This window comes from Meleagris gallopavo, chromosome 13, assembly GCF_000146605.3.
Source record: "Meleagris gallopavo isolate NT-WF06-2002-E0010 breed Aviagen turkey brand Nicholas breeding stock chromosome 13, Turkey_5.1, whole genome shotgun sequence".
Taxonomy (NCBI): Eukaryota; Metazoa; Chordata; class Aves; order Galliformes; family Phasianidae; genus Meleagris; species Meleagris gallopavo.
In genome coordinates, this window is record NC_015023.2 from 7,967,273 (window position 1) to 7,980,915 (window position 13,643).

The following is a 13,643-nucleotide window of genomic DNA, read 5'->3' on the forward strand; positions in this document are numbered from 1 at the left end:
GCCGTGGGGCGGCAAGGCTGAGCGGAGACGGCTGGGAGCGATTCTGCGGCTGGGGGCCGCGTCACCTAGCGCTGTGAATGTCGCGCTGTGAATGTCGCGTTTCGTGCCTCGTGAGGAATCGCTGGTGGAGAAGTTGTCAGTTCTGCGAGTTGATTCGGGGCGCCGCCTGGTTACCCGGTGGCGAGGAGGGGCAGGGGCTGTGTGGGTGCGGTGCCGTAGAGCCTCGCGGTGGCCGCAGGCTCGGCTGGTTGAACTGTGCGGGAGCTCCGCCTGCTGTTGCTGTTTCTTCCGGGGTCGTCGGTTCTCCATCGAACGTAACGTTGTCATAGGTGAGGCTGGGGGCGGCCGGATACGTTAAGGAGAGCGCCTCGTGGGATCTCAGTGCAGAATAATGTCTAGAAGCTTTCCTGTTGTTTAACGAGGACTAAAATATGCTTTGCTTGGTGACGAAACCGGTTCTTAATAGCTTGTAAATAGGTGTCTCTGTGATGACGAGCTTTTCAGCAGAGCTGGGAGTGTGCTGAGGTGCACAGCTGCCTTCTGAGCTGGAGCCGGCAGCTGAGCTCCATCTGCAGCAGCGATCAGCTCCTGGAGCAGCTCCCTTCCCGCTGACAGGCTGGGCTGTTCTGTGCATTCGTACCTCGTTCTCTGTCCTCTTCAGCTCCTGTATCTCCTCTCTCTTATTCTGTGGTAGTGCAGTTTATATTGCCTGTGTTTTCCAACCAGGAAACGTTTCATCCCAAACTCATCAAGTAATCACCCCGGGGTCCAGCTAATCATTTCCAAGTCTTCAGCTTCCTGAAGCTTTCTCTTGTCAGAGCCGTAGCACTTGGATGCTGTTTGTACGTCAGTTCCTCTGTCCTCTGGTTACCCTAAAATTCCCTGAGGAAATGCCTTGTGTTTTTCTAGGCAAGCATCTTGCTCTTTGAGCCTGGCCAGGTTTCACGTAAGAGGAAGGGCCTGTGGCATACCCCTCTGGCAGGGCTGATTTGTAGACAGGACACGGGAAAGGCAGGAACAGATGGGCTGTTTCTGCTGTCCCACACGTGCCCCAGCGCTGCCCTGCCGGGCTGTTTGCACTGCCTCGGCTGATGGGACTCTGGCTGCTGAGGAGGGAAAATATCTGGAAGGGCCGTGTGCTGGAATGTTTGCCCGAGATGATCTCGGGCTGGGAGAATAAATTAGTTTTCATCACTTTTCTGAAGGGTGCTTGCGTTTGTGTTGTGTTTTTTTTTTTAATGCTGGATTGTTCTATAGTCTGGATGGCTGCTAGTTAGACAGTTTGATATCAGGGTTTCTTTTAAACCATTACCACTGCTGGGTAAATAATCTGGTTCTTTTTTTTTTTCTTCCTTTTAACAAGATAAGCGTTTATTGTCTATTTAGGAAGAGTTCTGTTCCTCGTGTTATCGTTTTCTCTAGGAACTAGTCAAAGCAATGTGTGAACAGGTGGCAGCTTGTTTACTGTAGGAAAAAAGCAGTAGTGTTGACCACAATAGGACCTGTGCTATTTTCTCTCATTTTGCCACATCCTCTGAACTGCCTTGGCCAGTACAATTTCCTATTAAAGAAATTGAGCAAAGTGAATTGTCAGAAAACTTAATGTAACCGCCAAAGGATGGGGGGAGGGGTGGAATGTTGGAGGCTGGGAGGACTGGAGGGGGGGGAGGAGTGGAGGAAGGGGACAGTGCCAGACATGAGCTTGTATAGATGAGAGAGTTCTTGTGCTATTGATAACAAGACTTTTTTTAAAACAAATGAACAGAAATGCTGCTGGAGGGCTTTACCTAAAGAGGAGCAGTGTGAGTTACTTAAACAGTAGATTAAACGGTGGAGCTGAATACTGCTGAAGTCTTTGTTGTTGAATTGCTGATCTAATGGGTGCTAAGCCTTAGTGCTCCTAATGAACCCATTAAATAGCTACAGAAAATCACTCGTGTTCTGTGGCTTTGTCTCTTCCTGGCGGGGTTCCAGCGTAGTTGAAAGCAAGATGACACGTATGTGATGTAGACTCAATGGGAGGATCATCCCTTTCACTGGGAATGGCAGAGATTATTTGGAACTGGAGTGCTTCAGAAGCACACCAAGTCTGGAATGTATGCAAGGGACAGCACTTAACAAGAGTGCGAGAGTAAGCCTTGTAGTGCTGTCTGGTGCTGGGTATGAATATGAAGTGGTAACTTTTAGTATGGTGCTCACAGAAGATGTTCATTGACTGAGCTCAGCCAATTGATGGTCTTTTCTCCACTTGGCAAGATGAAGAACAGTTTACAGAATCTTTCTCATCTTTTTAACGGAATGCAGGAGATTAAGTGCAAAAATATTTTGTAGACAGCTGTGGTATTGTACTGGAGTCTAATAAATAATAGAGGTTTGGCAGTTTTAGCTGTTAGTCTTAACTACAAGTTCTCATTTATATATATCATTTATATATTCATATGAAGCTGGTTATGGAATTTTATCTGAAAAATTGAGTCCTGTTTATCTGTGAGAATGCATACTCATTCTATGTATTTTCAGGCTATAAACCAGAGAGGTGTGAAGAAACAGAAGATATTGAACAATTGTGGATTTTGATTTGAAATACTCGTTATGAACCCTTTCTGGAGCATGTCTGCAGCTTCTGGGCGCAAGGTAGAGATCTAGTGAACAGCCACTGCAATTTACATCGGGAGGGCTGGCTCATGTTTATATAAGGGTCGGCTGCATTAATTAGAGTGTGCATGTGGATGAGATCTATTACAGAATTGGCTGTGATGACTTATCTGAAGTATTTTCAAGAATGGAAGATAAACTTGTTCACATAGTTGAAAGACTTAATAAACAAGTGTCGTAAGAACCATCTTACGTAAACCTTAGCTGGATGTTGTGTATGCAGTGAAGTGTTGGCAAAACTGCATGGATAACATTGTTAGTTTCTACATTTTATTGTATCTAAAAGCATGATTGTTCTAGGGTTAGTCGCTTCTCAGATTTTCAGTGCTATATATAACTTTGTTGATGGTGCTTGTGACCAGAGTATTGCTACCAGAGCAGGTCTCAAGCTCTTTGCAGTGCCGTACTGTAAATCACCACTGCCCAGTCCCAATTCTGTAACCTGCAGGTCTGTCTTGGCAACTCGTGGAAAGATTTTGATATCTGTGTGTAATGCAGTGTTGTGTAGGGTGACAAATGAAATACAAAGTTTCTTGTTAGTGAAAGACGTGGGCTTGGAAAGATTGTTATAACAAAACTATTTGAACTAGTCTTAGTGTCAAACAGTGACTCTCCCACAGTGGGAATGGGCTGAATGATCAGTGTGCAGGGGGTGTTTGTCCTAGCACAGGCAGTAAGTGAGATATATGAAGTTTTCTGTAGCAAGCTCCCATCTCAGCTTTACTACATTACTTTTCAGGGACTTTTTGAAGTCCAGAGTGGGAGGATGCTTGTCAGTGGAGAAATGATTTATCTTGATACGCTGCGTGCTGGCAATAGTCTGACTTCTAAGCTGATGGTTTATATTACCTGCTTCCAGTTTCTTAAAAAAATACAATCCTGACCTGCAGATTTCCTATCCACCATTGGTTACTTTTGTGCTTGTAGTCTAGGTTTAAAACAAAAGCTATAAAGATGCACACATCTCAATGTCCCCACATCCCCCCCCTAAAAAAAGAAAAAACAAAACAACCCAACATAAATGTTGTTGGCCACACTTGTAAATAATGCAATAGGATTTAAGCCTATGTTAAAACACGTTCTTATGTTAAGTATTTTTAATTTCAACATCTTATGTCATAGTTTTATTTTAAATCTAACAGAGGCCTGAAGCTGATGAGAAAACTTTGAGTGGGGAACTGAGAACCAGTCCTCCAAGAGCTTCTGCAAAGAAACAGTTGCCTTCTGTTCCAAAGAATGCTGTGCCAGTTACCAAGCCTGCCTCTCCTGCCATGTCATCCCAGTCAACAAATGGAACACATGCTTCTTATGGGCCTTTTTATTTGGAGTATTCCCTCCTTGCAGAGTTGTAAGTTTTCACATTTGAAAAAAAAAAAAGCTTCTCTTAGGTTACTGAACTTATGCTTCAGCAGGGGAAAAAAGCAACATGCAGGGGTCAACTTCTGCCTGGTGTCTCTGCCCTGAAGAACAACACAGTAAATGTCTCTGTTTTATCAAAATGTTTTTCTTGAGCAGCAACCTCACTCTCTGGAGATAGCTGAGGAGAAGAAGGGATGTGTTTAGATGTGATTTTCTGAATTCTTATTTCTCATTCTAAGTAAATACATGTTAAGTTTGTGCCTTTGGACCAGTTATCATATAGCTTGGTGGTTGTTTTTTTTTTTTTTTTCAGAAATAGCTACTTCTTAGAACTATTATTAAATTAGAAGCAAGCAGATTCTAGTAGGAAGTTGGTTATGATTGTAGGGTACCAGATAGTAGAGTTCAAATGTGGAACACTTGAATGCTTCCTGATGATACAGCTTATTAAGTGGATATTAGAGAGACAATTCTTTCCTGTCTCTCAGTGATATTTAAAATGAATCATAAGAGGGAGGAGTTACTGCAGTTTAAAGAGCCTTTGTTTGGTCAGTTGCTTTGATCCAGTCTAGTGCTTTGCAGAGCGTGGATCATACAAATCTATATGTGTGCAAAGCATTTTAGTTTTATGAAGTTACTGAAGTTGTTTTGTGCTACGAAGCTGGGAAGACTTCCTCTGCAATAGATGTACTGGATTCTCAAGTATTTAGTGCCTGTTGGAATGAAATCCCTTGAGTGCTGATGCAATGCTAAGTTTCAGTGCTTGCATTAACCCTTGCATTGAAAGCGAGTAGTCAAAACATCAAATCTTCTTGTTCGTGCTGACTTCTTAATTCAGAAAAGATTTATTACTGCAGGCATGCTGAATTCAGTTTAATTGGCCTGTACAACAGCTAACTGGGAAGCCTATGAAATGAATATTTCAGTTTGTGATGTATAGTTTTCAATAGAATCTGCATACCTTACAACTATAGCTGGTTAAACTTCCTGGGAATTCTTGTGTTTGTGAATTTGAAAATAGTAGAAGTAGCACATTTTACCTGTGCAGGAGGACAGCTGATTATGAAGTGGAGTTTCCTAAAAGGTTAAGGAAGAAAAAGCAACTCTTTACGTAATTCACTGCTCTCTGGTGACTGAAGGTTGTGATTTGATCATCGGCACAAAAAGTGAAATAGCAAATAAATGCTAGTATGGGAAAATGTGTTGGTCCATCCTGGCAATGAGATGCTAAAAGTACTTGATGTAGATGTCCACCATGCTCTGTTTTTCATCTGTCCTTTTTATTCTCTGTTAATTTGTTTTGTTCTGTGCCGACATGATTCTTGTTTATCATGCAGCATAGTCTTAGCTTAAACTGAGAAGCTACTTGTTCAAAACTTTAAGTTAAAGCTATGATAAAAGTTTGGAATTAAGTGCAAACCTAAAACTGCATTCAAAATCTCTTAATTGCATTCCTTCTTTCCATCTTTACTTGGAAACTGGGAATTCAGCAGAGAAGTAGAAAGGCAGTAGAAAAAAAAAAAAAGAATTTCTACTTCTCTGCTGACAGTTTTCTCAGGAGAAATGATGTTTCCTCCTTGCAGGAGAGTGGAGAGCTAGGAAAAGCAGAATGTAAGTTCATGGATAGTCTCCTGTATGGCTACTGGCAGTACATTCTGGCCTTACTGTTGTCACCTTGCTGTAGGTGTAGTGTGGTTGTGGAGCTATCCTAAATGCTGATTCTAATTGCAGTACGTTGGTTGTGAAGCAGAAGCTGCCAGGTGTCTACGTGCAGCCATCTTACAGATCAGCATTGAGTAAGTTTAAATTTAACTTTGAAAACTTGAATAATTACATGTTTTGAAATTCTTCTGCTCAAGGAAACTTTCTCACTTGCAGTGTGGTTCGGAGTGATATTCATAAGACATGGGCTGTACCAGGATGGTGTATTCAAATTTACAGTCTATATTCCTGATAATTACCCTGATGGAGACTGCCCGGTAAGTGGCTGTAGTTGTGTGTCTTGGGTTTTTCTTCTGCTCTGGTGCTTCGAGTTTGGCTCTTTGTTAAAGCAACTGTACCAGCTAGCTTCTCACTTCTTTGAACTAGTTTTGTTTAGTTGGCTGGGCATGTTTGTGACACATCTTGTACGTATCTCCTAACATCAATGGAGGGAACGTGCTGCTTTTATTACTGAGGCTGGTGCAGAGTTTGATACATTGGAGCATTAAGCAGTCAAGCAGTTCTTTACCTCAACTCTTGAGTTGTTGCTTTCTTGATGAAGAAGTTCAAGTTTAAGCATTTACATATCCAAATTCTGAGCTGCCTGTGATGGAACGTGAAATCCAGATGCTTGTGCTGTACCCAGTGTTGTACTGCAGGATTTCTTGCCTGTATCTTTTCTAAATACATTGAAACAAAGAACTAAGAGAATTTGAGGAGAAAGTTGATGAAGTAGCACGAAATGGAGATGGATAGTATGGTGTTACCTTTGATCCTTGCTTTTTCTTATTCCTTTTAGGGAAAGGTATCCAACTTACTACTTTCCTTTCCTGCCATTTGTGGCAGTGTGACTCTATCCAGAGCTGAGCATCCGGTCCTCTTGGCCAGATTTATTTAAGAGGAAGGTTGGGAGTGGGTGTACATAGCTGCTGTAGCTGAGATTGAGCTGCTGTGTCAGGAAGCTGCCTGTTTGGCACCAAGCTTTGTGTAAAGCTTTACAGGGACAGAATTAGTATAAAACAGTTTATTTCAAAGACTAGTCTTAAATGTCTCTGACATATCCATCATTCTTGTGCTAGCATGGGACTTTATAAACCTTCCTGTTGAAAGTGATTTTACTATTATTATTTTTAGAGGAATACACAAATGCCAGAGGAAACAACCTACAGAGCTGAAGGCATCTCACAGTTTACTTAGAAAATGTGTAGGATAAAGGAAATCAGGGATTGTAGCTCAAGAATGTAAAGAACTTTCAGCTGAAAGTTTTTTGTGATTTTTATTTATTTATTTATTTGTTTGTTTGTTTTTTCCCCTCCCCTGACTTAATCTGATCTTATCTGGTATTGTTACCTGTGCTGGCACTGGTACTTGTGCTGTTAGCTGGATTAGTCTCTTGATTCAGTGCTAAGAATGTCAGAGAGGACAGGACCCTGCATGTAACGTGGGTATGCTGGGTTACAGTTTCACACTTGCTTTCTTGTTATATAGTAGGAATTGATTGATATTTGGAAGCAGCATCTCATTAACCAATAAAACACAAAAGACCTGAAACACCCTCACCCAGGGCTCTAACATTGGGATTTTTCCTGTTTCTAATGCAGCGCTTGGTTTTTGATCTGCCCGTCTTCCATCCACTAGTAGATCCCTTGTCTGGGGAGCTGGACGTGAAACGAGCATTTGCAAAATGGAGGTTAGTGGTAGCATATTGAAGTGCAGTTTGGAAGGTTCTTTCCTTTTTTCACCTTGTTTTGTTCTTTTTAGGCGAAATCATAATCACATATGGCAAGTACTAATGTATGCTCGCAGAGTCTTTTACAAGATTGATACAACTAGTCCTCTGAACCCCGAGGCTGCAGTGCTGTAAGTATCTTCCAGGTGTTTAAGATGTGATTTCTTAAGAGACTTATGCATAGAAGTACAGAATCAAGAGATCTGTGTAATTGTTTGTGATCTCTATGTCTGCAGCTCATTGTGCTAGAAACTAATGCTGAGGCTTTGCCCGGTCTGTCTGTGCTTCCAGGGCAAACCTGTACCTCCTTTTGCAGGTACTTGACATGGCTTATTTCTTTGTTGTAGGTATGAAAAAGATATTCAACTGTTCAAAAGTAAAGTGGTAGACAGTGTCAAACTATGCAGCAGTCACTTATTTGATCAGCCCAAAATAGAGGATCCCTATGCAATCGTGTGAGTACTGTGGGCAAATTGACAACATCTTCGTGCTTTGACAACAAGTTCCGGTATCATTTTTTTATTTGAAACCTTTCCCTTCCAAGACATTCAAGTTGGATGACCAACATCTTTTGTATGTATGTAAGAGTACCTTGGATAAAATACTGAGTAAATCTAAGATTATCCAACACTGTGTTTTTCTGTTGGAAAGAAGTCCGTGTCAATGTGTAGCAAGTTCTTTTTACCAAAAACTCCAGATCTGTAACTGACTTGAAATGAAGCAAACTAAACCAAGTAAAAGTGCTTTTGCAAAATGTGTTTGCAAAAATGCAAAGTGTGTTTGCAAAAATGTGGAGTTACAGAACTGTATTTTTTCCACAGTTTTTCTCCTTGGAATCCAGCTATACATGATGAAGCTAGAGAGAAGATGTTGACTCAGAAGGTATGAACGAAGTCCAGATTTTCCCTATAGAAAGGATTTATTGCCTGATAAAGGAAGGAAATATTCTGTGTATATTGTGATGAGCATGTACCAGGCAGACTTTATTCTGCTTCTCTTCTGAATCTGGAGATGTGCTGAAACTGAATTAGTGTCCTAAGTGGTTATGTGGCTATTCTAACTTCAGTGTGTTAAGTAATTAATCATTCAGCCAGCTAGAATGCTTTGTTAGGCTGAGTATAATTGTTGGTAAATTTGGCAGATTTTTTTATTTAGAGATGGAAAAAGAAAGGAGAGATTTGCTGGCTGTTCTGTTAGCTTGTCCTGTTGTGGTCAGTACTGCTGCATAACCTCATAACTTCCAACTTTGTTCTTCTGTTCTCGTGAAAGATATTTAATGAGTAAATCAAAACTTCAGGGCTTTCTTTTAATTTGAAAACTTTTTGGAGACTGTTACTTCTGCCTCAGAGCACTCAGATACAGCAAGAGTGTGTTTGCTCATACAGTTTTCAACAGGGCAATACCTTCAATATTTGCACAAAGTGCAGTGATGCTGAGTGTCCCTTTACCTGCTCTAGAACTGAAGTAGTGCAGATAACTTTCTCATGGCTTCTGAGCTTAGCAATTTATACAAAAACTGGAAGAGGCTTTCTTCTCTTTCTTGGAGAGATTCAAGAGAAATGAGCCTTCATTCTGAAGAGTTTAAGTCTTTTTAAATATCTGAAAACACACTTTCCCTCTCATTCAGTTTATTATTTTTATATTTTAAATGATTCCTAGTACTTGGCAGGAATTGACATGCAGCAATTCTGAGTCTGCATTGTGTGGCATGACAAGTGACCAACTTGCAGTATCTCAGGATTCTGAAATGGTGGCTGGTATCTGTGTTGAACTGGCAAAAAAAAATGCACTGTCAGTGTTTTCATTTCAACTTACTGCACATGTGGTGCTTTATTTGCTGGAGTTGTTTGATGATAGCAAGAATGCTCAGGCTTCTGTGCCTTAGGAGACTTGTTCCAAAATGCCAGTTCAGTTGTTTGCCCTCCCTGTAAAAGTAAGTTCCCCAGTCCTGTCTTCTTTCCCTTCTGCTGCAACCCTGTTTATTACCCACATAATTTCAGTGCACTGAGAAACAACTGGCTGTGCTGGAGCTGTTAACAGCAAGTGAATGACATATGTGCTTTGATTTGGATTGGCTCTTCTTTGTATACAACCAAGAAATTTGGCAAACAGCAGTGCAGTGCTGCTGTGCCCTGTTCTCCAAACAGAATGCTGTATCCAAGGAGTGTCTGTTTAGTCTTTATAGTATAACTGGGTGACAGTACCTGAACTAAGTCATTAAAACTCTCCTGTAGTGTCAGTGTAGATCTACGCATGCCGTGCATACTCACAGAAATTAAAGTAGTAGCTGTTTCTCTTTGAGGAGAGGAGATGATACTGACCTCTTTTCTGCTTGTAGTTGTCAATCTGAAAATGTGTGGGAAGGTATGCGAGAGAGTTTCTAATAATTCTGACTTCAATTTTCTTCTACCTAGAAGAAACCAGAAGATCAGCACTGCAAAAGCATGCATGTTTCTGGCCTGTCATGGGTAAAGCCTGGCTCAGTTCAGCCTTTCAGCAAAGAGGAGAAGACAATGCCTACCTAGCTCTTCTGGACTGTGGTGCACAGAACACTTTCTATGGGTGGAGGGAATGTAACGGAGGGAGAAGCAGCAAAGCAGCAGTTTACGGATTAGTAAGAACTGAACGGTAGCAGTGACTCCAGTGAACTTGCTTGGATTACTGTCTCAGTGTTTTACACATATGCATTAGGTTTTAAAGGCTTGCCTGGAGTTTGGAAGTATCTCTGAACACTGCAGTACTTCAGTCTGAAGACTGTCTAGAGTGGGTAATTCCTCAGGGCTCTGACATGCCTGGAGGTTTGGGGTTGCTTTTAAGCTTTTATTTTTTCCCTCCAGGAAATGGCTTTTTTTTTTTCTTTTAAATTTTAAATTGCTGGCAGAAACACTAGCAGGAAATACGATGCCAGAGGTAAGCTGTGTTCATGTAAACTAATATAGCAGAGTTAAACACTATATTTAATGGTTTTAAATACTTTGGTTTCTATTGTAAATAGGATAGGATTTGAAATTGTAAATAGATGGTTCAGTGACTCCATTTAGCACTTTCCAGAGATAAAGCTGAGGATGATACTCAGTGGATGACGTACTATTGATTTGTAAATGGATGCTGTCACTAAAGCACACATTAGTCTGACAGGGTGAAAGAAGAATGTCAGGCTTAATAGACTTTTATTACATAAACACTAAAATCAAAGCTTTTAATGGTGGTCTCTTAAGCTAATAAAATCGTAGAGGATTTTAGATTCCCTAGGTGTCTACACTGTAGGGATTAAATAGAATAGCTTGACTAATGTGTGTTAATGGTGACATCTTAAGAAAATAAAATGGAATCATCACTTTGCATCTGTCCAACTGTTTGTGTTTTAGACACTTAGTAAAGCCTGGAACTGGGCTGGAAGTGCCTGGCAACAGAAGTCTTTATAGGTGTCCTGTTGTGTGCTGAAGAGACTGCATGAACAGTTTTGTTTCACATCTAGGAGAACCTTTCTAAAGCTGGTGTGAATTCAGGGCAAAGTTTTCTACTTTGCATGAGAGTCCTCCTGATATCATAATCTAGCATAATGTCTTATTGCTGCAAAACGGGATTTCTCTATAAATCCAGAACTTGTGGTGCTAGTCTGTTACTAATGGGCTTTTTTTCTTTAAGTCATGCCCATACCTGTACGTTTGGTATTAATGCAAACCCTGCTGACCAGAAGCTCTGGTGACTTTGTATGTAGTCATGGTAAGAGTTTTTGGGTTTGTTTGTAGCTTTTGTATTACAGAAGCTAAATCTACTTGTCCTAGAACAACCTTTCTATCTTAGAGAACAGAGTCTTAGCTTTTAAGGAAACGTACAATGACTGCACAGGTAATATACTGTCATATCCCAAGTGATTAAGTTAACATAGTGCTAAAGGTGATGTGTGTGGTTTCTGCACAGCACTTACAGATGTATGAGTTAAGACACAGAAGCCTTAATGTGTGTTGCTTTGAGCCTTTTGAAGGTTCTGCCTTGGAGATGCAGTGGTTTCCTGGAGCTGGCTGGGATGGCACTTGTACTTCTGGAATTCCTGTTTTGGTGAAGAAGTCTGTGGTCATGTAAATCAGTACAGCTGCCTTAAATATCCTTAATGGCTTCAAATGCATGGTGGGTTTTTTATTGGGAACTCTATTGATGGTGATGTTTCAGCTGTACTGAAAATCCTGTGGTCTGGGAGGCTGAGCACCTGCCCCAGCTGCAGCACCGGCTGTGTATCCTGGTGGCAGCTGTGGTGTCCCCTGTGCCAGGGGCTTTGTGCAGCTCCTGGGTCACCTCAACATGGCTGTGGTCACTGCTCCCCAGGATCTTCATTGAGCAGGAGCTCAGCTGTCCTCTAGTCTTGATCTCTCCAGTGCTTTTAGGTATCTTAGTATCTCTTAATTACTGCTGTGCTTTGTAATTTGTATTGTTAGGAAGGGAGTAAGAGGTAGCTCGTGTCCGTCTAGTGCCTTTCCAGCACTTTAGTGTGCAGAGACATGGGTGTTCTCTCTCAGCCTGTGTGTATGGCACAGTGTGTGGGGCAGTGCTCACAGCAGCTACAGTTTAAATCCAGGATTATTTCTGGGACTGGGGGTTGAACTGACCGACAACTGGCTTAATGCTTGGAAAATGTTTTGTTGCTGTATAACCTGTCTCTTTAATTGCAGTGCAGCTGATTTTCTTGCTGGGTGGGGAAAACTTCTCTGGCTGTTGTTATTTGCATTACAGGGAGGAAATGCCTGATAATACTAAAGATACGTTTGTTCAGTTTCACTCTGTGGTCTATTGCATATGTCCCGTTGTAACAAGTATGCGTGTGCCCCTTTCTAACAAATAAGGTCAGGCAGTGAAGCACGTCTGCTGTCCTGCAGCTTTTCTGCTAGGGAAGTCTTCTAGAATGGCGTACTGTGTACTTGAAGAGGAGTTTAAAGCAGCGCTGGACTTGTGAAAGGAATGGCTAAATTCCTTCTAACTCAGTGCAGAAAGAAAAGCCATCCTGGTGTCACTCACCATGGTTAGACTTCTCCTCCAACAGCCCTGCTGGCCTGTGTCTGATGGGGCAGGGAAGCACCAGGCATGTTGGAATTGTCAGAAGACTGTTCGGAACTTCCACTGGAAGTCAGGACTGGAGTAACGGATCTGAAAGGTGAGCTGTATTACGTGTTAAGTGGTGGTTCTGTTTCAAGGAGCTACTGTACGGGCCTGTGGTGTAGCTACTCAAATACTGCGAACGTTCATTCTCCTGCTGCTCTTAGTTCTCTTTTCTTGGGAAGGCTGAAAGTCGCATGCTTCACATTCAGTGTTTGTGATATTTAGCGAAGCAGGGACTCGTGGAACAGAAAATTGGCCTAGAATTTGGACTGAGCACAATGGAGCAGTGAGGCAGGGAGCCAGAAGCAGAGCACAGAACTGCAGCGTTCCTTTTTAGTTACCTTGATCATTATTCAGGTACAGATTTCCTAAGCTGCTTAACTGAAGGGCTTGCATGGAAATTCAATCCCTTCTAATCGTGGGATGCTCTGTCATTTCAGCATGGAAAGCTTAATTCCTGATGGCGTATAAACCCCAAGTTACCGTGAGGTTGGACAGGGAACACAAGCAGTAAATTGATGGCCATATGGAACAGTTGTAACCATCTCACATCAATTCAGAGATGTGGTTACAATTGTTTGGCTGATTGTTGCTGGGGTTTAGAAAAGACCACGATTACAGGAAAAGCAGTAACAAGAAAGGAGCTGAAATAACGGTTATTTGAGCAAGTTTTGTTTCTTTGAGGGCAGTCTGGATTTCTTAGTGAAACCCATGTTAATAGCAGTTTACTTACGAGAAAATAATTGTATATATTTAAAGAATGCTGAATTGATTTCTAGTTCAAAATTAATAAATGGCATCATCTCTTTTTTTTTAGATTGAAAAAGGGAAGAGAAGAATAACAGATCACCTGTAAGCAGTTCATGCACAAAAAGGAGCTGTTCCAGGAGCAAGGTAGGAAGACAGAACCAAACTGCACTTTGGTACCAAATCCTTTTCTCCAGCACTTAGCTGTTACCTTTCCTATTACAGCTGTAAGTCACTTCATGAAAAATGGACTGAAAGTGGTTGAGTCTCTGTCAGTACTTGGCTAAAGTAGCATTTTAAAAACACTTAGAAATGTAATGCTTATAATTCTGATTTCTGTAAAGAGTATTTCAGAAAG

The 13,643-nt window shown here is 41.4% G+C and overlaps 1 protein-coding gene across 1 annotated transcript; it reads left to right on the forward strand.

Annotated features, from left to right (window-relative positions):
• The first annotated feature begins 232 nt into the window (after window positions 1-232).
• On the forward strand, window positions 233-10,786 carry AKTIP (AKT interacting protein). The gene is made up of 10 exons (XM_019619753.1): window positions 233-329; window positions 2,521-2,634; window positions 3,798-4,003; window positions 5,746-5,810; window positions 5,893-5,993; window positions 7,317-7,405; window positions 7,477-7,575; window positions 7,792-7,899; window positions 8,266-8,326; window positions 9,859-10,786. The coding sequence occupies exons 2-10, from the start codon at window positions 2,593-2,595 to the stop codon at window positions 9,967-9,969; spliced, it is 882 nt and encodes a 293-aa protein (XP_019475298.1). The 5' UTR covers window positions 233-329; window positions 2,521-2,592; the 3' UTR covers window positions 9,970-10,786.
• The last annotated feature ends 2,857 nt before the right edge of the window (window positions 10,787-13,643 follow it).

Coding starts and splice junctions, on each gene's coding strand:
- AKTIP (XM_019619753.1), top strand. CDS start 2,593: ATGAACCCTTTCTGGAGCATGTCTGCAGCTTCTGGGCGCAAG. Junction 4,004..5,745: donor TATTCCCTCCTTGCAGAGTT/GTAAGTTTTCAC, acceptor TTCTAATTGCAG/TACGTTGGTTGTGAAGCAGA. Junction 5,994..7,316: donor ACCCTGATGGAGACTGCCCG/GTAAGTGGCTGT, acceptor TTTCTAATGCAG/CGCTTGGTTTTTGATCTGCC.